General features: G+C 50.6%; 1 protein-coding gene across 1 annotated transcript in view; it reads right to left on the bottom strand.

Moving 5' to 3' along the window:
- LOC135291773 (TOG array regulator of axonemal microtubules protein 2-like) overlaps nucleotides 1-21,987 on the bottom strand; it is a 39,476-nt gene extending 17,489 nt beyond the window's left edge. The window contains exons 1-21 of the mRNA XM_064406030.1: nucleotides 21,895-21,987; nucleotides 21,316-21,419; nucleotides 20,244-20,382; nucleotides 19,901-20,094; nucleotides 18,607-18,734; nucleotides 18,239-18,408; nucleotides 17,352-17,423; nucleotides 15,546-15,700; nucleotides 15,055-15,101; nucleotides 12,436-12,647; nucleotides 10,750-10,907; nucleotides 10,249-10,295; nucleotides 8,230-8,444; nucleotides 7,218-7,378; nucleotides 6,737-6,783; nucleotides 4,061-4,275; nucleotides 3,051-3,211; nucleotides 2,560-2,606; nucleotides 1,940-2,154; nucleotides 930-1,090; nucleotides 449-495 (exon numbers count right to left, since the gene is read on the bottom strand). Of these exons, the coding sequence (XP_064262100.1) occupies nucleotides 449-495; nucleotides 930-1,090; nucleotides 1,940-2,154; nucleotides 2,560-2,606; nucleotides 3,051-3,211; nucleotides 4,061-4,275; nucleotides 6,737-6,783; nucleotides 7,218-7,378; nucleotides 8,230-8,444; nucleotides 10,249-10,295; nucleotides 10,750-10,907; nucleotides 12,436-12,647; nucleotides 15,055-15,101; nucleotides 15,546-15,700; nucleotides 17,352-17,423; nucleotides 18,239-18,408; nucleotides 18,607-18,734; nucleotides 19,901-20,094; nucleotides 20,244-20,382; nucleotides 21,316-21,419; nucleotides 21,895-21,987 (2,788 nt within the window). The remainder of the gene's footprint in view (nucleotides 1-448; nucleotides 496-929; nucleotides 1,091-1,939; nucleotides 2,155-2,559; nucleotides 2,607-3,050; nucleotides 3,212-4,060; nucleotides 4,276-6,736; nucleotides 6,784-7,217; nucleotides 7,379-8,229; nucleotides 8,445-10,248; nucleotides 10,296-10,749; nucleotides 10,908-12,435; nucleotides 12,648-15,054; nucleotides 15,102-15,545; nucleotides 15,701-17,351; nucleotides 17,424-18,238; nucleotides 18,409-18,606; nucleotides 18,735-19,900; nucleotides 20,095-20,243; nucleotides 20,383-21,315; nucleotides 21,420-21,894) is intronic.
- Nucleotides 21,988-25,657: the final 3,670 nt, after the last annotated feature.

The following is a 25,657-nucleotide window of genomic DNA, read 5'->3' as shown; positions in this document are numbered from 1 at the left end:
TCCATCAAATCTCAAAGGGTTCAGACCAGAAACTACCTCAAGGAATGGTTTACTCCTTCAAAAGCAGGAGGAAGGAGTGGAAACATTTCTCATTTCATACTAAATTCCTTCATTTTCTACTCTAATTTTGACACAAGAAAGCCTGCAGGGAGATAAAACGCATGAACAAGAAGGAGAGGAATGTTTTCTTTTCCTGAACAGCACATCCAGGAGCCAAGGTACCCCTCCAGCTCCTGCCATTCAGCATTTCACACTGGAGGAATTTTCACTGCAACACCAGAGAACACTCCCAGTCATTGGGCTCTGGGAGAGTCCACTGAGCCCATCAAGAAAATGAAATTAATTTAAAGATATCTTTAAATGAATGTGTTTTATCCAAGCTTTCCAAGTGTCACCTCTGAGTCAAGATCCCAATGATCATTTTAGGACAGACATGCCCTGTACCCACCTGCATGCTCCGGGGTCTTCTCTTGGCTTCTGCTGCTGGGTCTTGGCCTGGAGAAAATGGAAGACAAAAAAACATATGAGGAGCTAGAAGGAGATGGGAGGAAATGGGTGTACCATGCAAGGAGGCAAAGCTTCTTAGCATGGTCACTGTGATGAAGGAAGAATTGCAACCCCTAAACCCAAATATGATTCATTGTCCTTAAGCTTTCAGTTCCTGGAGTCACACAGAACTGGCCAAGCTCTGGCTGAAATAACAGCCAAGTCCAGCTGGGGACCCATCCTGAGACACTTTGAAGCCCTGCCTCCTCTTCCCCAGCACCACCTCTGCTCTTGGGGCATTGCTCTTGGGTTTGACATTGGATGGGCAAAATGTGGAATACTCAGAGGTTTGCCTAAATACATGGGAGACTGTGCAAAACCACCACAGGAGATGGGAAGAGTGAGGTGAAGAGAACACTGGAGCAGCAGACACCTTGGCTTACCTCATCTCCTGGGACTCCTGCAAATCCATCTGGAGAGAGCTGTGCACAGACCCAGCAGCACTGCCCACAGGGGGAATTCCTGCCTTGCGCAGACGAGGAATCAAAGATTTTCCCAATTGTCTCTTCTTCATTTCCCCACCAGTGGAGCACAGCAAGGAGGTCTGGAAAGAGTAGAACACAGTGCTCAGATCAACCATCCACACTTGCCCCCTTTGATGCCTCAAGAATTTTATCAATGCTCTTAACTGGGACCTGGTAGGAAAAGTCAAACTGATGCAGCAGCTTGGCTGTGGATTGGGAATGCAAAGGCAACTGGACAGGGAGAGACCATGTCCCACATTTCCAAGCTCTCCCCACCTTCTCACTTCCCTGGAAATGCAACTACATTCCCAGCTGGCATCCGCACATTTGACATCAAGGTGTTCTGGGGTGCCACTGCCTCCCCTGGCCTTCTGGATGCCATGGCAGTGGGTTTAGATCACTCTTCTCTCCCTGCCCCTAAGGTGTCTCACAGCCAGTGCTGATCTCCAGCCAAGTCTCCACAAAGCCCTTCTGCAGCATGTCCAAACCTGCTTGTCTCAAGCCCCTCATTTCTGCTGCTGCTGCCCTTCCCTCCTACACTTCCCCAGCAGCCTTGCAGCCCAGATGCTGCTGCTGAGCTCTCGGGATGCTCGCTGCTCTCCAGCTCCCACACATCCATCATCTCAGCCTCACTGCCATTTAGGGAGTTCAGCAGAGCTCCCTGCCCTGCTGCTCTCTGCAAGGTCTCTGCCTGCCCAACTTGCTCCAGGGCCCCCATGGCCGGGCCAGGAATAGGGGAGGAGGCTGCAGTGGCAGATGCCCACCCATGCTTAGTATCCCATCATTTCTGGCCCCGCTAGAGAGCCAAGCCAGGACCTGTTCAAAATTCAGTGAAAGGGTCAGTTCCTGTCAGGGAAGAGGTCTCAGAGCTCTGCTGACAGCACATAAGATGAAAATTTAGCACAAAGGACTTAGCTTGGTCTCCTTACCTCTCTTCCTTTTCCCTCTACTCTGAGCTCCTGGTTTTTTCTACTCTCCTCATCCCAGCCATTGCCAGCATTCCCAGTCTCCTGCTCTCCGCTACACATCTTGCTTGGCATGGCAGAAGGAGAGCTCCTCTGGATGGGGGGCAATGGCTTGGAGGGAAGGAGCAGCAAGGGACTTGCCAGGGAAAACCTCTTGGCAAGAGGGTAGCCAGTCAGAGCTGCAAAGTGGAGACACAAAATATAAGAGAGTCCACAAAGTAAATCTAAATCATCTGAAGCTCCGTATTTCATGGGACAGATTCCTTGGAAATTTCTAAATAGCTGCACAGGGAAACCTGCTCCTGCAGGCTGCAACTTGAAGCAGACCAGGGGGAAAACCCTGCCCCACTTCCACAGAGCTGCCACAGGAACAGCCTGGCCTCTGGGCTGCCCTGGGACAGGGCACTCCACCACCAGAGGACACTCCCAGTGACTGGACTCTGGGTGAGTACACTGAGCGCATTAGGAAATTGAAATACATTTAAAGATATCTTTAAATGAATGGGTTTTAACCAAGCTTTCCAAATGCCACCTCAGTGTCAAGACTAGAAAGGCCACTTTTGGACAGACATCCCTGTACCCACCTGCATACTCCGGGCTCTCCTCTTGGCTTCTGCTGCTGGGTCTTGCCCTGGAGAAAATGGAAGACAAAAAAACATATGAGGAGCTAGAAGGAGATGGGAGGAAATGGGTGTACCATGAAAGGAGGCAAACCTTCTTGACATGGTCACTGTGATGAAGGAGGAAATGCAAGACATAAACCCAAGAGGAAGCAAGGAAGATTCATAGTCCTTAAGCTTTCAGTTCCTGGAGTCACACAGAACTGGCCAAGCTCTGGCTGAAATAACAGCCAAGTCCAGCAGGGGACCCATTCTGACATGTTTTGAAGCCCTGCCTCCTCTTCCCCAGCACCACCTCTGCTCTTGGGGCATTGCTCTTGGGTTTGACATTGGATGGGCAAAATGCGGAATACTCAGGGGTTTGCCTAAATACATGGGAGACTGTGCAAAATCACCACAGGAGATGGGAAGAGTGAGGTGAAGAGCACACTGGAGCAGCAGACACTTTGGCTTACCTCATCTCCTGGGTCTCCTGCAAATCCATCTGGGGAGAGCTGCGCACAGACCCAGCTGCACTGCCCAGAGGAAAAATTCCTGCCTTGCGCAGACGAGGAATCAAAGATTTTCCCAATTGTCTCTTCTTCATTTCCCCACCAGTGGAGCACAGCAAGGAGGTCTGGAAAGAGTAGAACTCAGTGCTCAGATCAATCATCCACACTTGCCCCCTTTGATGCCTCAAGAATTTTATCAATGCTCTTAACTGGGACCTGGTAGGAAAAGTCAAACTGATGCAGCAGCTTGGCTGTGGATTGGGAATGCAGAGGGAACTGGACAGGGAGAGACCATGCCCCACATTTCCAAGCTCTCCCCACCTTCTCACTTCCCTGGAAATGCAACTACATTCCCAGCTGGCGTCCATACGTTTGACATCAAGGTGTTCTGGGGTGCCACTGCCTCCCCTGGCCTTTTGGATGCCATGGCAGTGGGTTTAGATCACTCTTCTCTCCCTGCCCCTAAGGTGTCTCACAGCCAGTGCTGATCTCCAGCCAAATCCCCACAAAACCATTCTGCAGCATGTCCAAACCTGTTTGTCTCAAGCCTCTCATTTCTGCTGCTGCTGCCCTTCCCTCCTACACTTCCCCAGCAGCCTTGGAGCCCAGATGCTGCTGCTGAGCTCTCGGGATGCTCGCTGCTCTCCAGCTCCCACACATCCATCATCTCAGCCTTACTGCCATTTAGGGAGTTCAGCAGAGCTCCCTGCCCTGCTGCTCTCTGCAAGGTCTCTGCCTGCCCAACTTGCTCCAGGGCCCCCATGTCATGGCCAGGAATGGGGGAGGAGGCAGCAGGGGCAGATGCCCACCCATGCTTAGTATCCCATCATTTCTGGCCCTGCTAGAGAGCCAAGCCAGGACCTGTTAAAAATTCAGTGAAAGGGTCAATTCCTGTCAGGGAAGAGATCTCAGAGCTCTGCTGACAGCACATAAGATGAAAATTTGGCACAAAGGACTTAGCTTGGTCTCCTTACCTCTCTTCCTTTTCCCTCTGCTGTGAGCTCCTGGTTTTTTCTACTGTCCTCATCCCAGACATTGCCAGCATTCCCAGTCTCCTGCTCTCCGCTGCACATCTTGCTTGGCGTGGCAGAAGGAGAGCTCCTCTGGATGGGGGGCAATGGCTGGGAGGGAAGGAACAGCAAGGGACTTGCCAGGGAAAACCTCTTGGCAAGAGGGTAGCCAGTCAGAGCTGCAAAGTGGAGACACAAAATATAAGAGAGTCCACAAAGTAAATCTAAATCATCTGAAGCTCCGTATTTCATGGGACAGATTCCTTGGAAATTTCTAAATAGCTGCACAGGGAAACCTGCTCCTGCAGGCTGCAACTTGAAGCAGACCAGGGGGAAAACCCTGCCCCACTTCCACAGAGCTGCCACAGGAACAGCCTGGCCTCTGGGCTGCCCTGGGACAGCAGGGAGCCCAGAGCCCTGTGCTCTCCAGCCATGGCTCAGCTGCACATGCACCCTGCTGCTGCTCTCCCTGCCCCACAGCTGAGCAGCCCTACAGCTCCACGGGGCACTGCCAGCAGCACAGCTCATTGCAGGGGCACATGCAGGGCACAGCTGTTCCCTGCCAATGTGCACAGCCTCTCTGGGCTGCCACAAGACCCTTCCTCCCAACAGAGAGCGGCCCAGCTCCCACCTCACCTCTGTGTGAGGCTGAGCCACGCTCGCAAGGGAACAAGTGAGTTCGGTGAACTCCCACCTTTACAATCAATCCATCTAATGGGTGAGGCATGCAAGGGGTGTTTTCATTATTCAGAAGATCTCTCTCCTTTAATTTTTCATGGAACTACCATCACTAGAATTCCTTTGAAATGTATGGAGCTGGCAAACCAGGAGAGAAAGCTTCTACAACTTTGCTTATGTGTTGTTCATTGCCCATCCACTACTTTGAAATCCCTTTCCTTCTAAACTGTGGGCAACCCACAGTGGTCAACAGAATTCGATAATTAGAACTCAGAAGTAATTGCTTTCCAAAGCTAGAGGTCATGGCCTTTGTTTCCGTAACTCCCACTCAGTTCTGGGTTGGGTTTTATTGCTTCATTGCTTTTCTTTCTCTTCACAACAGAGGAAGTGCTGGCACATGAACAATGGCACCTCATGTTGGAAGAAGCTTTGCAATCCAGGTTACATGACCCCAGTACTCAAGGAGTCTGCATTTGCAGGACATAAACTGGCCATTCAATTGGAAATTGCCACTTTTGCTGTGCTTCATTGCTCCATGGGTCTTTCTCCCTACGTTCTTTCATGCAGACAACAACCAACCAACATAAAACCCAACAACAACATAAACATGATGTGCCACAACTCATTTCTTATCTTGGCTAATACTGCCAGTTCAAATTTTTCTGAATGGGAAGAGTGGAGGGCAGGTGATTCTGAAATGCCCTCCAAGAGAGCTCTTAGAAGTAAGAGAACTAATTTTTTACATTGTTTCACAAAGGGTAAAATAAAAAGGCAGCCAAGCAATACAAAACGAACACTTCTCTTAAAACAGGGGCCTTTCAGCCTGAACAATGCTCTGGTCAGTAACAAAAGAGAGACAGGAATCATTCAACGACTTAAGTAATTTCCCATCCAGAATTAATCCAGAAAAACTATCCCCCTGCTTATGGAGCAATACTGGTCTAGTGCTGCATTCAGCATTGCAGCTGCATTCCAGCAATGAAGGAGTCATTCCAAATAGGGCCATACCCAGGATTTGGCAGAACTAACCCTGAGCAAAGGGACCAGGGGATCTGATCCCTCTTTCTGCATCAGCAGAATTACTTCTCCAAGTCTCATCTCTCCTATCATTACACAACCAGAGATGCCAAAGGAACTACAACAGTGTCATTGAAGCTTACAGCTTGAAAGCAGTGGATGACCCAGAGGTGCCAGAGACTGCATTTTGCCTAGCACAATTCCACTTGTCAGGGATCAGGCAAGGCAGGCACAGGGACAAGGCAGGAGGCATCTCCTCCCCAGCCTCAGCCTGCAGCACTGACACAGGCACAGACAGCCAGGGAAGAGATTTGTCATTGGGAACCTGCCACAGGTGGCTTTAGGCTTGTGCTGTCAGAGGATAACAAACTCACACCCTGCCCAGGCTGCAGCCATTTGGAAGTCTCCTTCTCCTTCACTGGAAAATTCAAAAGGACTTTCCATCATAGAAGATATTCCTATTCCTCCCAGTGCAAAATTAGGCAATATCCATGAATCTCCGCCAAATCACACAGGGTTCAGATCTGAAATTACCCCAATGAATGATTTTCTCCTTCAAGGGCAGTCGGAAGGAGTGGGAACATTTCTCATTTCATGCTAATTGGCTTATTTTTCCATTCTGAGTTTCGAACTAGAAAGGCTGCAGGGAGATAAAAGGCATGTGCAAGAAGGAGAGGAATGTTTCCTCTTCCTGCACAGCACATCCAGGAGCCCAAGGTACCCCTTCAGCTCCTGTCAATCAACAATTAACACTGGAGGAGTTTTCACTGCACCACCAGAGAACACTCCCAGTCACTGGGCTCTGGGAGAGTACACTGAGCCTATTAGGAAATTGAAATAAATGTAAAGATATCTTTACATAAATGGGCTTAACCAAGCTTTCCAAATGTCACTTCCGTGTCAAGACTAGAAAGGACACTTTCGGACAGACATCCCTGTACATACCTGCATACTCTGGGGTCTTCTCTTGGCTTCTGCTGCTGGGTCTTGGGCTAGAGAAAATGGAAGACAAAAAAACATATGAGGAGCTAGAAGGAGAAGGGAGGGAATGGGTGTACCATGCAAGGAGGCAAACCTTCTTAGCATGGTCACTGTGACGAAGGAGGAATTGTAACACATAAACCCAAATATGATTTATTGTCCTTAAGCTTTCAGTTGCTGGAATCACACAGAACTGGCCAAGCTCTGGCTGAAATAACAGCCAAGTCCAGCAGGGGACCCATCCTGAGACATTTTGAAGCCCTGCCTCCTCTTCCCCAGCACCACCTCTGCTCTTGGGGCATTGCTCTTGGGTTTGACATTGGATGGGCAAAATGCGGAATATTCAGAGGTTTGCCTAAATACATGGGAGACTGTGCAAAATCACCACAGGAGATGGGAAGAGTGAGGTGAAGAGCACACTGGAGCAGCAGACACCTTGGCTTACCTCATCTCCTGGGACTCCTGCAATTCCATCTGGGGAGAGCTGTGCACAGACCCAGCAGCACTGCCCAGAGGAAAAATTCCTGCCTTGCGTAGACGGGGGATCAAAGATTTTCCCAATTGTCTCTTCTTCATTTCCCCGCCAGTGGAGCACAGCAAGGAGGTCTGGAAAGAATAGAACTCAGTGCTCAGATCAATCATCCACACTTGCCCCCTTTGATGCCTCAAGAATTTTATCAATGCTCTTAACTGGGACCTGGTAGGAAAAGTCAAACTGATGCAGCAGCTTGGCTGTGGATTGGGAATGCAAAGGCAACTGGACAGGGAGAGACCATGTCCCACATTTCTGAGCTCTCCCCACACCTTCTCACTTCCCTGGAAATGCAACTACATTCCCAGCTGGCATCCACATGTTTGACATCAAGGTGTTCTGGGGTGCCACTGCCTCCCCTGGCCTTTTGGATGCCATGGCAGTGGGTTTAGATCACTGTTCTCTCCCTGCCCCTAAGGTGTCTCACAGCCAGTGCTGATCTCCAGCCAAATCCCCACAAAACCATTCTGCAGCATGTCCAAACCTGCTTGTCTCAAGCCCCTCATTTCTGCTGCTGCTGCCCTTCCCTCCTACACTTCCCCAGCAGCCTTGCAGCCCAGATGCTGCTGCTGAGCTCTCGGGATGCTCGCTGCTCTCCAGCTCCCACACATCCATCATCTCAGCCTCACTGCCATTCAGGAAGTTCAGCACAGCTCCCTGCCCTGCTGCTCTCTGCAAGGTCTCTGCCTGCCCAACTTGCTCCAGGGCCCCCATGCCATGGCCAGGAATGGGGGAGGAGGCAGCAGAGGCAGATGCCCACCCATGCTTAGTATCCCATCATTTCTGGCCCCGCTAGAGAGCCAAGCCAGGACCTGTTAAAAATTCAGTGAAAGGGTCAATTCCTGTCAGGGAAGAGATCTCAGAGCTCTGCTGACAGCACATGAAATGAAAATTTAGCACAAAGGACTTAGCTTGGTCTCCTTACCTCTCTTCCTTTTCCCTCTGCTGTGAGCTCCTCGTTTTTTCTACTGTCCTCATCCCAGACATTGCCAGCATTCCCAGTCTCCTGCTCTCCGCTGCACATCTTGCTTGGCGTGGCAGAAGGAGAGCTCCTCTGGATGGGGGGCAACGGCTTGGAGGGAAGGAGCATCGAGGGACTTGCCAGGGAAAACCTCTTGGCAAGACGGTAGCCAGTCAGAGCTGCAAAGTGGAGACACAAAATATAAGAGAGTCCACAAAGTAAATCTAAATCATCTGAAGCTCCATATTTCATGGGACCGATTCCTTGGAAGCTTCTAAATAGCTGCACAGGGAAACATGCTACTGCCACCAGCAGCTTGAAGCAGGCCATGGGGAAACCCTGCCCCACTTCCACAGAGCTGCCACAGGAACAGCCTGGCCTCTGGGCTGCCCTGGGACAGCAGGGAGCCCAGAGCCCTGTGCTCTCCAGCCATGGCTCAGCTGCACATGCACCCTGCTGCTGCTTTCCCTGCCCCACAGCTAAGCAGCCCTACAGCTCCACGGGGCACTGCCAGCAGCACAGCTCATTGCAGGGCACATGCAGGGCACAGCTGTTCCCTGCCAATGTGCACAGCCTCTCTGGGCTGCCACAAGACCCTTCCTCCCAACACAGAGCGGCCCAGCTCCCACCTCACCTCACCTCTGTGTGACAGAGCAGTTAGAAGGAAGAGAACTAATTTTTTACATTGTTTCACAAGGGGTAAAATAATAAGGCAGCCAAACAATACAAGACAAACACTTCTCTTAAAACTGGGTCCTTTCAGCCTGTGCAATCCTCTGGTCAGTAACATAAGAGACACAGGAAACATTCAACGACATAAGTCATTTCCACTCCAGAATTAATCCAGAAAAAACTATCCACCTGCTTACAGAGCAATATTGGTCTAGTGCTGCATTCAGCATTGCAGATGCATACCGGCAATGAAGGAGTCATTCCAAAGGGGCCATTCCAAGGATTTGGCAGAACTAACCCTGAGCAAAGGGACCAGGGGATCTGATCCCTTTTTCTGAATTATTTATCCAAGTCTCATCTCTCCTATCATTACATGCCCATAGATGCCAAAGGAACAACAACAGTGTCATTGAGGCTTACACCTTGAAAGTAGTGGATGACCTGGATGTGCCAGAGACTGCATTTTGTCTGGCACAATTCCACTTGTCAGGCAAGGCAGGGACAGGGACAAGGCAGGAGACATCTCCTCCCCAGCCTCAGCCTGCAGCACTGACACAGGCACAGACAGCCTGGGAAGAGATTTGTCATTGGGAACCTGCCATAGGTGGCATTGGGCTTGTGCTGTCAGAGGATGACAAACTCACACCCTGCCTAGGCTGCAGCCATTTGGAAGTCTTCTTCTCCTTCACTGGAAAATTCAAAAGGACTTTCCATCATAGGAGGTTTCCCTGTTCCTCCCAGTGCAAAACCAGGCAATATACACGAATCTCCTTCAACTCTCAAGGGATTCAGATCAGAAACTACCCCAAGGAATGGTTTTCTCCTTCAAGGGCTGTCGGAAGGAGTGGGAACATTTCTCATTTCATGCTATTTGGCTTATTTTTCCATTCCCCATTTGGCACTAGAAAGGCAGCAGGGAGAGAAAAGGGATGTGCAGGATGGAGAGGAATGTTTCCTTTTCCTGCCCAGCTTATCCAAGAGCCCAAGCTACCCCTCCAGCTCCTTCCACTCAAAAATTCACACTGGAGGAATTTTCACTGCACCACCAGAGAACACTCCTAGGGACTGGGCTCTGGGAGAGTCCACTGAGCCCATTAGGAAATTGAAATACATTTAAAGATACCTTTAAATGAATGGGTGTTAACCAAGATTTCCAAATGTCAACTCAGTGTTAAGACTAGAAAGGCCACTTTCGGACAAAATGTGGAATACAAAAAAGTTCGCCTAAATACGTGGGACAGCTGACTGTGCCAAACCACCACAGGAGATGGGAAGAGTGAGGTGAACAGTACACTGGAGCCCTGTACCTACCTGCATACTCCAGGGTCTTCTCTTGGCTTCTGGTGCTGGGTCTTGGCCTGGAGAAAATGGAGGACAAAGGAACATATGAGGAGCTAGAAAGAGAAGGGAGGGAATGGGCGTACCATGCAAGGGGGCAAAGCTTCTAAGCATGGTCACTGTGATGAAGGAGGAATTGCAAAACATAATCCCAAAGATGATTCATTGTCCTTAAGCTTTCAGTTGCTGGAATCACACAGAGCTGGCCAAGCTCTGGCTGAAATAACAGCCAAGTCCAGAAGGGGACCCATCCTGACATGCTTTGAAGCCCTGCCTCCCCTTCCCCAGCACCATCTCTGCTCTTGGGGCATTGCTCTTGGGTTTGACATTCTGCTGGATCACCATAGATGGGCAAAATGTGGAATACAAAAAAGTTTGCCTAAATACATGGGACAGCTGACTGTGCCAAATCACCACAGGAGATGGGAAGAGTGAGGTGAAGAGCGCACTGGAGCAGCAGACACCTTGGCTTACCTCATCTCCTGGGACTCCTGCAATTCCATCTGGGGAGAGCTGTGCACAGACCCAGCTGCACTGCCAACACGGGGAATTCCTGCCTTGCGTAGACGGGGGATTAAAGATTTACCCAATGATCTCTTCTTCATTTCTTTGCCAGGAGAAGGCAAGGATGTCTGGAAAGAATAAAACACAGTGCTCAGATCAATCATCCACACTTGCCTCCACTCTGCCTCAAGACATTTACACGTGTCCTCAACTGGGACCTGGCAGTAATAAACAAGACAAACTGATGCAACAGCTTGGCACAGTATGGGGAATGCAAAGGGAACTGGACAGGGAGAGACCATGTCACATATTTGACACCTCTCCCCTCATGCTCATTTCTTTGCAAGTGTGGCTGCATTCCCAGCTGACATCCACACGTTTGACATCAAGGTGTTCTGAGGTGCCACTGCCTCCCCTGGCCTTTTGGATGCCATGGCAGTGGGTTTAGATCACTGTTCTCTCCCTGCCCCTAAGGTGTCTCACAGCCAGTGCTGATCTCCAGCCAAGTCTCCACAAAGCCATTCTGCAGCATGTCCAAACCTGCTTGTCTCAAGCCCCTCATTTCTGCTGCTGCTGCCCTTCCCTCCTACACTTCCCCAGCAGCCTTGCAGCCCAGATGCTGCTGCTGAGCTCTCGGGATGCTCGCTGCTCTCCAGCTCCCACACATCCATCATCTCAGCCTCACTGCCATTTAGGAAGTTCAGCACAGCTCCCTGCCCTGCTGCTCTCTGCAAGGTGTCTGCCTGCCCAACTTGCTCCAGGGCCCCCATGCCATGGCCAGGAATGGGGGTGGAGGCAGCAGGGGCAGATGCACACCCATGCTTAGTATCCCATCATTTCTGGCCCCGCTAAACAGCCAAGCCAGGACCTGTTCAAAGTTCACTGAAAGGGTCAGTTCCTGTATACACTGAGCCCTTTCTCTGCAAGGCTGAAATCAAGTGCCCAAGCCTTTGATTGGACATTCTGGCAATCAAAACTGTTGTTCATCTGTCTCCTCCTGCAGCCCACAGCAAACCCAAAACAACTGCACGTCCTGGCCCTGGTGCAAAAAAATTCATGTGCCTGGGATCCGGGCTGCTTTCCCGATGGCCACAGGCCATCCCTTTCCCTATGGACAAAGCCATGCCAGAGCACACAGCTGCCCAGAATCTGATGAACTCTGGAAATAGCATCAGAGATTGCTGTGCAGGGGGGATGGCTGTACCACTCACAAGCTCAGACAACCTGACTTTGCAGGTTCCAGCAATCATCTTTTTCCATCCAAAGCAGACACAGCTGACAGAAAACATCAGCAAAACATACAGGTCCATCATAGATACCTGTAGATCACTCAGTGGGGAAGGATTGCTTTCCCAGATTGCACAGCTTTAGCTGCTTTGACTGCTTGTTGGTGTTTTCTCAGCCATAAGACAGAAGAGGAACCACAACACAGCCCAGAAACCATTCAAAGACCTCTCCTGCTATTGATACATGCTGAGGACATGAAGTCTGCCCTACACACCCATTGCAAAGACAGCCTGAAGCACAGTGTCCAGCTGAGCGCTTGCTTGGCTCAGCTGCTTCCCTAGGCTCACAGCACAGGAAAAGGCCTCCATGCTCTGCCTACAGCACATAAAATGAAAATCTACCATCCAGGACTTAGCTTGGTCTCCTTACCTTATGTCCTTTTCCCTCTGAACACTGCTCCGCGATGTTTCTTCTGATATCTTCATTGTCAGTGCTACTTTTCCTTTTCCCTTCCTCCCCATCATACATCTTGCTGAGATTGATGGATGAGCTCTCTTGGATGGGAGGCAAAGGCTTCAAGGGAAGCAGTGAAGCGGGATGTGTCTGAGGAAGATTCGTGGCAGAAGGGTAGCCAGTCAGAGCTGCAACGTGGAGACAAAAAATGTAACAGAGCCCTCAGTGCCAACCTAAGGCATCTGAAGCTCCGTATTTCATGGGACAGATTCCTTGGAAATTTCTAAATAGCTGCACAGGGAAACATGCTACTGTCACCAGCAGCTTGAAGCAGACCAGGGGGAAAACCCTGCCCCACTTCCACAGAGCTGCCACAGGAACAGCCTGGCCTCTGGGCTGCCCTGGGACAGCAGGGAGCCCAGAGCCCTGTGCTCTCCAGCCATGGCTCAGCTGCACATGCACCCTGCTGCTGCTCTCCCTGCCCCACAGCTGAGCAGCCCTACAGCTCCACGGGGCACTGCCAGCAGCACAGCTCATTGCAGGGGCACATGCAGGGCACAGCTGTTCCCTGCCAATGTGCACAGCCTCTCTGGGCTGCCACAAGACCCTTCCTCCCAACAGAGAGCGGCCCAGCTCCCACCTCACCTCTGTGTGAGGCAGAGCCACGCTCACAAGGGAACAAGTGAGTTCGGTGAACTCCCATTTTTACAATCAATCCATTTAATGGGTGAGGTATCCAAGAGGTGTTTTCATTATTCAGAAGATCTCTCTCCTTTAATTTTTCATGGAACTACCATCACTAGAATTCCTTTGAAATGTATGGAGCTGGCAAACCAGGAGAGAAAGCTTCTACAACTTTGCTTATGTGTTGTTCATTGCCCATCCACTACTTTGAAATCCCTTTCCTTCTAAACTGTGGGCAACCCACAGTGGTCAACAGAATTCGATAATTAGAACTCAGAAGTAATTGCTTTCCAAAGCTAGAGGTCATGGCCTTTGTTTCCGTAACTCCCACTCAGTTCTGGGTTGGGTTTTATTGCTTCATTGCTTTTCTTTCTCTTCACAACAGAGGAAGTGCTGGCACATGAACAATGGCACCTCATGTTGGAAGAAGCTTTGCAATCCAGGTTACATGACCCCAGTACTCAAGGAGTCTGCATTTGCAGGACATAAACTGGCCATTCAATTGGAAATTGCCACTTTTGCTGTGCTTCATTGCTCCATGGGTCTTTCTCCCTACGTTCTTTCATGCAGACAACAACCAACCAACATAAAACCCAACAACAACATAAACATGATGTGCCACAACTCATTTCTTATCTTGGCTAATACTGCCAATTTAAATTTTTCTGAATGGGAAGAGTGGAGGGCAGGTGATTCTGAAATGCCCTCCAAGAGAGCTCTTAGAAGTAAGAGAACTAATTTTTTACATTATTTCACAAAGGGGAAAATAAAAAGGCAGCCAAGCAATACAAGACGAACACATCTTTTAAAACTGGATACTTTCAGCTGGTATATTGCTCTGAGGGAGCAAAAATATCACCTGCTTACAGAGCAATACTGGTCACTTGATGCATTACGTATTGCAGGTGCATACCAGCAATGAAGGAGTCATTCCAAAGGGGCCATACCCAGGATTTGGCAGAACTAACCCTGAGCAAAGGGACCAGGGGATCTGATCCCTCTTTCTGAATCATTTCTCCAAGTCTCATCTCTCCTATCATTACATGCCCATAGATGCCAAAGGAACAACAACAGTGTCAATGAGCCCTACACCTTGAAAGCATTGCCGGACATAGATGTGCCAGAGACTGCTTTTGTCTGGCACAATTCCACTTGTCAGGGATCAGGCAAGGCAGGCACAGGGACAAGGCAGGAGGCATCTCCTCCCCAGCCTCAGCCTGCAGCACTGACACAGGCACAGACAGCCAGGGAAGAGATTTGTCATTGGGAACCTGCCACAGGTGGCTTTGGCCTTATGCTGTCAGAGGATGACAAACTCACACCCTGCCTAGGCTGCAGCCATTTGGAAGTCTCCTTCTCATTCACTGGAAAATTCAAAAGGACTTTCCATCATAGGAGGTTTCCCTATTCTTCCCAGAGCAAAACCATGAATAACCCAGTGCAGAACCAATATTCATTAATCTCCTTTAAATCTAAAAGGGTTCAGACCAGAAAATACCCAAAGGAATGGTTTTCTCTTTCAAAAGCAGGAGGAAGGAACGGGAACATTTCTCATTTCATGCTAAATGCCTTCTTTTTCTACTCTAATTTTGACACAAGAAAAGCTGCAGGGACATAAAAGGCATATGCAGCATGGAGCGGAAATGTTTTCTTTTTTGCGCTGCAGTTCCAGAATCCCCAGGTACCACTCAAGCTCCTGCCACTCAACACTTCACACTGGAAGAATTTTCACTCCACCACCAGAGAACACACTCAGGGACTGGGCTCTGGGAGAGTCCACTGAGACCATCAAGGAATTGAAATTAATTTAAAGACTTTTTTTAAAGAATGCGTTTTAACCAACCTTTCCAATTGTCAACTCTGAGTCAAATTCCCAATGGTCATTTTAGGACAGACGTGCCCTGTACATACCTGCATGCTCCGGGGTCTTCTCCTGGCTTCTGCTGCTGGGTCTTGGCCTGGAGAAAATGGAAGACAAAAAAACATATGAGGAGCTAGAAGGAGAAGGGAGGGAATGGGCGTACCATGCAAGGGGACAAAGCTTCTAAGCATGGTCACTGTGATGAAGGAGGAATTGCAACACATAAACCCAAGAAGATGCAAAGATGATGCATTGTCCTTAAGCTTTCAGTTGCTGGAATCACACAGAACTGGCCAAGCTCTGGCTGAAGTAACAGCCAAGTCCAGCTGGGGACCCATCCTGACATGCTTTGAAGGCCTGCCTCCTCTTCCCCAGCACCACCTCTGCTCTTGGGGAATTGCTCTTGGGTTTGACATTGGATGGGCAAAATGCGTAATACTCAGGGGTTTGCCTAAATACATGGGAGACTGTGCCAAATCACCACAGGAGATGGGAAGAGTGAGGTGAAGAGCACACTGGAGCAGCAGACACCTTGGCTTACCTCATCTCCTGGGACTCCTGCATCTGGGGAGAGCTGTGCACAGACCCAGCAGCACTGCCCACAGGGGGAATTCCTGCCTTGCGCAGACGGGGAATCAAAGATTTTCCCAATGATCTCTTCTTCATTTCCCCGCCCGTGGAATACAGCAAGGAGGTCTGGAAAGAGTAGAACACAGTGCTCAGATCAATCATCCACACTTGCCCCCTTTGATGCCTCAAGAATTTTATCAATGCTCTTAACTGGGACCTGGTAGGAAAAATCAAACTGATGCAGCAACTTGGCACAGTACGGGGAATGCAAAGGGAACTGGACAGGGAGAGACCATGTCCCACATTTCCATGCTCTCCCCACCTTCTCACTTCCTTGGAAATGCAACTACATTCCCGGCTGGCATCCACATGTTTGACATCAAGGTGTTCTGGGGTGCCACTGCCTCCCCTGGCCTTTTGGATGCCATGGCAGTGGGTTTAGATCACTCTTCTCTCCCTGCCCCTAAGGTGTCTCACAGCCAGTGCTGATCTCCAGCCAAATCCCCACAAAACCATTCTGCAGCATGTCCAAACCTGCTTGTCTCAAGCCCCTCATTCCTGCTGCTGCTGCCCTTCCCTCCTACACTTCCCCAGCAGCCTTGCAGCCCAGATGCTGCTGCTGAGCTCTCGGGATGCTCGCTGCTCTCTAGCTCCCACACATCCATCATCTCAGCCTCACTGCCATTTAGGGAGTTCAGCACAGCTCCCTGCCCTGCTGCTCTCTGCAAGGTCTCTGCCTGCCCAACTTGCTCCAGGGCCCCCATGTCATGGCCAGGAATGGGGGAGGAGGCAGCAGGGGCAGATGCCCACCCATGCTTAGTATCCCATCATTTCTGGCCCAGCTAAAGAGCCAAGCCAGGACCTGTTCAAAGTTCACTGAAAGGGTCGCTTCCTGTCAGGGAAAAGGTCTCAGAGCTCTGCTGTGTCCTGGGTTGACTATATGATGCTTTTATCCCCAATCATCTTGTTCTGTTTATACCGAATAATAAGTTTTACACCTTTAAGACTCTCTTCCAGACAGTGAAGAGGGGAGGGAAGAAGCGCGCAGTTTGTTTTCAGACTGCTCTCACTCCTCCACATTCCTGCTCCTGGACTGTGTTGTCTGCGGATGGACAGACAGCCGGACAGAGCGCCTTTTCCCCTTTTTTTCTGCTTTTAGTTAGTTTTAGCTAGCTGAGGCAAAGAAGTTCCCTGGACTGTGATTTTTTTCCTTTTTCCTTGGACCTGTTCAACCCTGCTCTGGACTGAACACCCAGAAGAGCACCGGCAGCTCCACCTGTGGCCCCCTGGCCGGGCCTGGGCCGCGGCGTTTCCAGCACCAGAGACTGGTCAAAGACTGAGTGAGCCGAGCTGCAACCCGGGGAGGGGACTGTTCTGAGTTTGCTTTCTTTGGAGCAGTGAGAAGTTTTATTGTTTAATATTGTTTGGGTTCTATTGTTTAATAAACAGGTTTCTTTCCACTTTTTCTCCAAGGAGATATTTTCTCCCAAACCGGTTTGAGGGGGGAGGGGCAATTGAATCTGCTTTTGTAGAGAAGCCCCTTTGGGGGTTATCTCCCAAACTTGCCCTAAACCAGGACACAATGCCACCCAGACAGACAGTGCCCAGGGAAGCAGTGTCCATAAGGAGCCCAGAGGAGTCCAAAACAGCACACAAACTCTCTTTCCACACTCTGTGCCTCTTGACTGCCTCTGCTTGGTAGCTTTTCTTCTTCAGCTTGCATGACGGCAATTTCCCCCTTCATCTCAAGCAGCCTTTTCTCCTGCTCCCTCTGTACCTCTGCCAGGAAGTTTGCCCGTTCCTCCAGCTGCTTCCGTGCCTCCACATGCTGCTCTTCCAGTTGTCTCTCCTGATGAGGGGAACAGACAATTCCTGATGAAGTCCAAGCAATGCTCCCCATAGAAAGAAATGGAAGCTTCATCCCTCCAACAACCCCCCCACCTGGAAAGTGCACATGAGTCATGACTTTGTGCCCTCCAGCAATGCTGTTCTAACCCAAAATGTAGAGGGAGTGTCAGCAGGTGGAAGGAAGGAGATGCCACCTTCCTTCCCTGCTCTCATGGCTGCCTGTTTTCTAGCCCCTCTCTCCTCAGCATTTCTGCCTGTTCTCAGAGGCTCGGTGCTAACATTCCCCCTGCCCTTTCATCAAGGAAGAGCTGCACATGGACTGCAGGATGAGGATGAGGCCAGCGCCTCAATGATCCAGTCACAAGGCAGGCCACCAGCTGAAATACCAGCAACACAGGGCCTCTTGCATATGATTCAGGCCCAAAGACATCTGTCCACCATGGGAGGACTGAAAGCAAGGAACCCAGTTGCTGGGACTGCAGTTGGCAGCAAGGTCAGCAGCCACCTGCTGCATGGCACAAGGCTGTGGGGAAGATCCTGCCCCTTCGCTGCCATGCTTTGGGTGGCGACCACCCAGCCTCCTGGGGAACTTGGCTGATGCCCATCCTCAACCTGTGCATGCATATTCTGTCCCTGCATTGTCCTCTGGCTCTTCACAGGCCTTCAAGTATGAGCCCTTGAAGGGCCCTGCTGCCTGGCCCAGCAACGTCTGGCCTACAGCAGATGCTTGTGGCCATGTCACATACTCAGGCTGCTCTTCTGCTGAGACAGCCCACCAAACCTGCCTGAAATCTTCAGGAGCCTCTTGTTTCTTACCAGTTCTTGCATGAGATTCCTTTTTTCCTCTTCCCGGGCAGACTGCCAGAGTCTCAGAGCCTTGCAGCACTGCTCTTGTGCCCAGCGGAGCTGTTCAGCCATGTCTTCACATTGCTGCTGGCTGAGAGCTCTTACAGCCAGCAGCTCACGACGAAGGCCCCTCACATCCTCTGCAAACATGACACACAGCACCAGTCAGACACTCCACAAGCAGAGCAATCTGCTGGCCTTAAGCCCTTCCAGTTTCAGGCAAGGAGGGACCTGCCCTCAGCTGCTTCACTGCTCAGAAGCCCTGGGCACAGAGCTGCCTTCGCAGCCACTGCACTGGGCAGGGCCATCAGCAGAAACAAAGCGCACCAGGCTCTCACCCAGTATCGCCTCCTTGGCCTGCCTGGCCCTGTGCACTTGGGCTTCCACACGGCTCCTGGCCATCTCCAGCTCCCATATGTGCTGCTCAGCCTCCAGCAGGCTGCTTTGCAGGCTCTCCTTCTCTGACCTACAAGGCGTCAAGATGAAGAGCAATTGCTCCTGGCACACAGGGGCAGCTTCTCCAGTAAGATGTGCCTTAAGATCCCTACACCTTAGTATGCAAAATGGCTTGCATGGAAACTCAGATACAGCAGGACTATTTTGCCACTTTACACAGCACTTCCAAGTCACTCTGCAGGTGCAGGACAGAACAGGGCTCTCCTGGCTGACTCCTCAATGCTTCATGCCATTCATAGTGGATGTATAGGTACTTTGTTGGCCAGGCACTCTCTAAGTAAAAGGGACTAAAGGAATTCACCAAACCATATAGCAAAACCTCTGGCTTCTGGCAGCATGAGTAGGAAACCAGAAGTAGGTTTCTATCACAAGAACTCACTAGGAGGAGGGACAGATATCTTGCAAATTAAATTACTGGAATAGATGAACAAGACCACTTGCTACCTTTATTTTTGGCTAACTAAGCCAGCAGTGCCCAAATATCTGGGCACTCTTTAAAAAGGAAGAAGGATCAGCCAAAAAGATCCTTGACAGGTTACAGAGGTGGCTGGACAAGTGGGCAAGAATCAGTGCTCAGCAAGAATCCCCAGACACTGTCAAGAAGTCACAAGACCTTTCCCTTCTGCTGCTGCTGCTCTTTATAAGCAGTTCTAGGTTCTGCACCATCCTTCACAAGAGTCAGCTCTGCAGGCTCTCAAGATTTTCAGCGTGACCCTCCAGCTTCACCTGAAGCGTCAGCACCCTACTCACAACATTCACATCTAAGAGCCTTGAATTCCAAAAGCCCCATGTCAAACAACTTGGCAAGCAAAGATTGATGGTCAGATGCACTGAAGGAGAAAGCAAAACCAGAGGGAAACTTCTGGTTTCAGCAAACATCTGCACAGTGTCCCTGGTCCTCAATTCAGTGCCAAGTTGGCTTGCTTTGCACTTGTCACAGGAATGTGCAAGGGGTCCCAAGCAGGCACCCAAAAAATGCTTTGAGAGCTTGAGCTGGCAGAAAAGTAATATTCACATCACAGTATCCTTCTCTTTTTGCTTGTATCTCTTTACTTCTCTGTCCGACAAACATCTGGAGAGCACAGAGCAGGCAGTAAATCCTGACACAATGCTCACCACCTTTGTAACTATAGACCTTCAGTAATGTCCCACCCAGGGTCTCCTCCCTGCCTTTACCTGGCCTCTGCCAGCTGCTCTGAAAGGCCTCGCAAGTCCCGCTCCGTGGCTGCCAGTCGGGCTTCCAGGGCAGCATTCTCCTGTGCCAGCACTGCCTTCTCTCTGCACACCTGGGACAGGGTGTGCCCTTGGCAGGAGAACTCCTGCAGCAGCTTCTCCAGGCCCCTGTGGGCTGGCCGCTGCCGGCGGAAAACCTGGCAGTGGAGGGGCACCATTTTTCAAGAGGAACAACAACAACAACGCAGGCTCGGTCTCAGCTTGCTGCCAGAAGCAGCATTCGGGGGGGTCTTGCTAGGACAAATCCCTCTCCCACAAGTGCTGCCTAGGAACAAGGTGAGCGTACCTTTGGCACGGCCAGAGGAACCGCTTCCTTCAGCAGATCCCTCTGAGGCTGCCATTCCTCCGCTGTCGCTGCCGCCACTTCAGACGCCCTCTCCAGTGAGGAGTGCCACTTTCTCTCACATGCAGCCAACTCCTTCCACCTACAGCAAGCAGACAGACAAACAAGCCTTTAATTGCAACACAGTCTCCTTGCAAGACCAGGACTGCATACCATGTCCCACACAAGGCAGTCTCAGGGGCTTCCAACAGCCCTCTACTTCCACCTCAAGAGAATGCTGCAATTCCCTCCCTAGACCAGCATCTCTCTTTGTTGTTCCTGCAGGTGAAGGAGTCACCACTGAGGAAGTCAAACAAGCTTCCAGAAGCCACAGAACACTTCCAGAAAGCTCAGGTACTCTCAGCTGAGTAACAGCTTCCTGCCTGCTAGCTCTTACACTCCTTTCTGATTACGGTGGATACTGGACTTGCAAAAGTTCTTCTTTGGCTAAGACATGCTTGCTAAGTCGAGATGAGTATTGCCACAATTACTCTTGCTTTCACTAGTGAAACAAGGAAAGAGCCTGCAAGCCATAGCTTGGGGAGGAGGTGGGGACGATTTTCCAATCCAGTTATCAAAGGATGGTTAGGCTGGCAGAGATCCCAGGAAGCCTCTAGCCCAGTCTTCAGTTCCAAGCACTTGGGGTCAGCATCTGGACAGGCTGCTCAAGGCCCCATCCAGCTGGGGTTCTGAATTTCCAGGAGTGCCATCTACATAAGCTCTCTGAGACACTTGTTATGCTGCATGACTGCCTTTGCAGGTCAATGCTTTGCTCTCCTTAAGCCCAGCCTGATCCTCCCTTGCTTTTACTCTGGTCTAGTTTGGAATGCTTTTTGTCAAGGTTTAAGGAGTGAGTCCCAGGAGGCAGCTGTGCTCTAGGTTGCTCAGCAGCCAGACCTGCCCTGGGCTGCCTTCCCCCGTCTGTGCTGAGCAAGTCCAACAATGTGAAAGCCAAATTTGTTCTTTGACATTGGGCCTCCTAAAGCCCAGCAATGTCCACCTCTGCTCAGAGAAAGCGAGAAAGCTCAACACAGACCTGAACTCCTGGGCGCCGTGCACTCTGTCCGTGCTCTCCTGCCCCTCCGCCTTTCCTGCCTGGGCCCAGGAGTCCTGACTGGCAAGATCCTCTCCTCGTGGGACCTGCAAGGAATAGGCAGGGAAAAAGCACAAACAAGCAATCAGGAGCAGGGAAGTTGGCTCCTGAGAGCTGGCAGAAGCAGCAAGCAACAGCTCACCTGAAGGCAAAAGCTGTTGTGTGGGGCTGTTTATGTGGTGTTGATGTGGTGTTTATGTCCCAACTAACCCTGGAGTTGTTCAGGGAGTATCTGAGTAGAAGCAGGGAACATTTCCCTGCTCAGCTCTGCTCAACTGGCTTCCCCTCAGGATTTCAGGCCTTCAAGAGCAGCCAACAGGAACTGCATTCCAGTCCTTCACAGACAGATTTTGTCTCTGCCATGCAGAGCTGCTCAGGAGTCTTTTCAACACACTTGGGTCATGTCAAAGTTAAGGGGGCAGTCAAAGCAGTGCCTGTAGCTACCTAGATAGGGCGTGGAGAGGGGTGGGTCCCTGCAGGCAACAGCGGCTCCTCGGCACCCCACAAGGCTGTGAACTGCACCTGGGGACCTCTCTCTGCTGACAGCAGGGAGCCTGCACAGACTCTGTGCACAAAGGGGCTGACTTCCACACCAGTAGCACTAAAGGACATCATGCTACCGCTTCTCTGACACCAAGGCAAGTTCACAGTCCCTGTGAGAATGCCAGGAAAACGATGCCTGCATGTCAATTTTCAGATGCCATTTCCCACGGGTCAGTGGCTGGGCTGAAGAGTGAGGTCATGGCAGGACTCCAGCCCCCAGCATCCTCAGCCACAAAGGGCAAGGGCTGCCTGCTCAGAAACTTGCAGCTCTGCACTGCCCCAAAGCTTTGCACTCAACCAACCAAAGCTGCCACTGATTGCTGTAGGATGCTCAGGCCCTGGACTGACAACACCTAGAGGTTTGTTGTCCTTTGTGTCCCCTTTAGCCTCTGGAGGCAGAGAGCGAGCCAGAGGAGGTTCTGCTGCTGCTGTGGTGCTCTGCAGACAGGCAGCAGTGTGAGGGACAGGGAGTCACCTGTCATTTAGAACCTGATTTCTTCTGAGCTCTATTCCCAGCTGTCCTAAGCACAAGTCATGAATTTGGATAAAAGTGAGATGCTCAGGCATTAAAACTCAATTAAAAAGGGCTGATAAGTCTAATGTTTAAACGGGATTGTGCATGCTTCTGCAGGAGATATTTCAGGCTGGCTACAATCAGCATGCAGCCTCCTGTCTGCAAGGCTTGACTTTCATTAGTTAAAACCTCCTCAGTGGAAAAGGAGGAAAGGGATGGAATCCTTCTGGTAGTGTTCATGCAGATGCTGATGTGGACTTTCTTTCAGCTTGCCAGGCTGACACTGTACTGCAACAGGCCAAGCCCACAGCTTTCTCCACACTCCTCAGACACCAGGAATGTCAAGGGTGCCCGTCCCACTCACCGAAGCGCACGCTTGACTCCTTCCACCTCTGAGGCGAGCTGCCGGGGGCAAGGGAAAATGAACCAGGTGCTGTTAGAAAACTGTTTGTGCTGAGGAATCCCACAGAACAAGCCCACCCAAGCAGAGAGCATTCTCCTTTCACAACATCCCTCCAGGAGCAACACTTCTTTAACACAGCAAGCAAGACTGCAGGCCAATACCCTAGGCTGTGTCTACCTTTTGCTCGGCATTGCCACTAAGGAACTAGAAACTTGGCCGTGAAGATGCAAATTGTTCCTTAGCAGGCAGTGCCTACATTGGAGCTCATTTTCGAGCCTGCAGCTAAAGCAGCTTTTTTCTCCTCTCTTTCCTGGACTTGCTTTTTCTTTCTGTAAATTGCATGTAGCATGTGCCATGTGCTTGCCGTAAACAATTCCCTACAAAACCTTCCACCAAACCCCTCTCAGCACTTGCAGTTCTGTTGGGACACAGCACAGGCCCAGCTCTGGGCTTCAGGAGCACACACAAAGTGCTCGGCAGTTTGCCCTGCAGCGCAGAGCCAATGGCTCTTGGAGCACACAGAGGGGGTCCAGTTAGACAGGCACATCCTTGAAGGATGGAATGCAATCAAAAGATGCTTTTCCTCAGTTCTGGAGAGACCTGCATAGTTTTTAGGAGGATGCCTGCAAAGCTCTCCCAGTCTGCATTTTGGAGGTTCCTACACCCTGCTGGGCAAGAGACACCCCCGTCTCCAGCGGAAGCTCTTGACAGGAGCTTTACCAAACAAATGGCATCTTTATGCCATTTTTGTTCCAACGTGCTGCCCCAAGGGGAAAAACAACTTCTATTTACCAGCCAAACGAAGAAAAGCTTTCCGAGAAGCCGCCAATGAAAAGGCGCTGCTGACTGCTCTACGGACTCGCTCCATCCTTTGAGCAGGGCTGCTCGAGTCCGTAGGCCAGGAAACAACAATGGAAAAAATCCCCACTTGCACAAGTCCCGGGACTGTGCAAGTAAAAAGGGGAAAAACAGGACACTTGCACAAGTCCAAGGACTGTGCAAGTAAAAAGGGGTAAAACAGAACACTTGCACAAGTCCTGAGACTGTGCAAGTAAAAAGGGGTAAAACAGGACACTTGCACCAGTCCAAGGACTGTGCAAGTAAAAAGGGGAAAAACAGGACACTTGCACAACTCCTGAGACTGTGCAAGTAAAAAAGGGTAAAACAGGACACTTGCACCAGTCCAAGGACTGTGCAAGAAAATAGAGAAACAAAAGGACACCGGCCGTAATCTGAGAACAACTCAGACGAGGTGATCCTCCTGCAAGGAGCACGCCAAGAGCTGCTCTGGACGCTGAGGCCTTGCGGGCACCAGGAAAACCTCCTGCTGACAACGCTGTGACGTGGCAGCCCTCTGCTGACATCACAATAGCAGCCGCTCTGGCTTGCTCTGTGAGTTCATGCATGGCAACCAAACCTTCCCTACAGCTAATGCAAAACAAAAGCCCCGAAAGTTCTCCTCTGCCCCAAAGCAGCACAAAACCCCCTTGCAGTCCATAACCCACAGCTCAAAGGATCCCAGAGTAACACAGAACAGGCACCAAGCCCATTCACCCTGTTCACCAAGCTGAACACTCAGAAAGAGCCAGCATGTCAGGAAACCAAAGGCAATGTGCCCTTTTGCCCAGCAGTGCTTCTGACTAAAACCAAGAACTCTTGGTTAAATGCTGTGGATGAAATTGTGCTTTGCTAATATCCTGGAGAGTTCCCTCAACTGGAATGCCTGTCATTCCCACTCACTTGCTGCATGGCTAACATCAACCAGCAAACTGTAGGGCTTGCTGAAGGAACAATGACACCTAAGTTGGGAGAAAAAGCCAAGTAACCAACCTGCTGCACACACAGCACACTGCTGCTGCACAATTACAGCACCTCAAAGAAGCCTTTGGGGCCTGTGCCTCACTTCTGGCAGCTTCCCTGCAGTATGCATCTGGCAGTCACAGGGATCTGACTCCAATGGACACACAGAAAGAAGGAAAAGAACCTTAAATCCCAATGTGGGACAATGTAGAAGCTGGTGGGGGGAGGAAAACCACCAAAATGGGCAAGTCGCACCTAAAAGGGAGTTATGAGGCAGAGACCAAATAGCTCAGCTGGTGGGCACACCTTAGCAAGGCAGGCTCAGGAAAACAGAGCAACCACAAGCTTTCCAAAGTTCAGAAGCTTCCTTCCCCTTCCTCTCCTCTGCCCTTGGAACCAATTTTTTTTCTCCCTCCTAAAAATAACTTAATGAGCACGAACAGAAAGTGCCTGGAAAAACCACCAGGTCTCAGTTAAAAACTAAAGGAATGGAGAAAGATCTGGGCTTTTGCTGTTTGCCTGCTCTTGCAGCCATGGCAGCATTTTGGAAGGGCTCTACACAAGTCCAGGTGTTTCCCAGCTCCAGGACCACCTCTGGCATGAGCCCAGCAAGTGGAGTGGAGAGAGCAGCTGGTCAGACGCCACATGTGACAGCTGGGAGGCTGCATATTGTCCTGATGCAAATTCCCTCTGCGTGTCACATGGAAAGTCAGGACAATTCTCAAGAAATGTCTGATTAGATGAGGAATGCCTGTGGATCTGCACACCCCACATTTGTGCCTTACTGGTGTCATAATCCCGAAGCTTTTAGATGTTGCTGGGTGACCCTAATTTCCTCCAGGCTAGAGATCAGGGAACAGTTTCAAACATGCACTGCTTACAAAACAGTCCCCAGAGCCAGGCATACCGTTTTCTGCCCACCATTCACAAAACACTGCTGTTTCCTCAAAGGAAAGCAACAGAAAGCTCCAGCAGCCTGGCCCCAGCCCAAGAGTGTTTCCACATTCTCTTCATAGAGAAAAGCA

This window comes from Passer domesticus, unplaced genomic scaffold, assembly GCF_036417665.1.
Source record: "Passer domesticus isolate bPasDom1 unplaced genomic scaffold, bPasDom1.hap1 HAP1_SCAFFOLD_116, whole genome shotgun sequence".
In the NCBI taxonomy this organism is placed as follows: domain Eukaryota; kingdom Metazoa; phylum Chordata; class Aves; order Passeriformes; family Passeridae; genus Passer; species Passer domesticus.
This window is presented reverse-complemented; position numbering and strand designations above follow the sequence as displayed.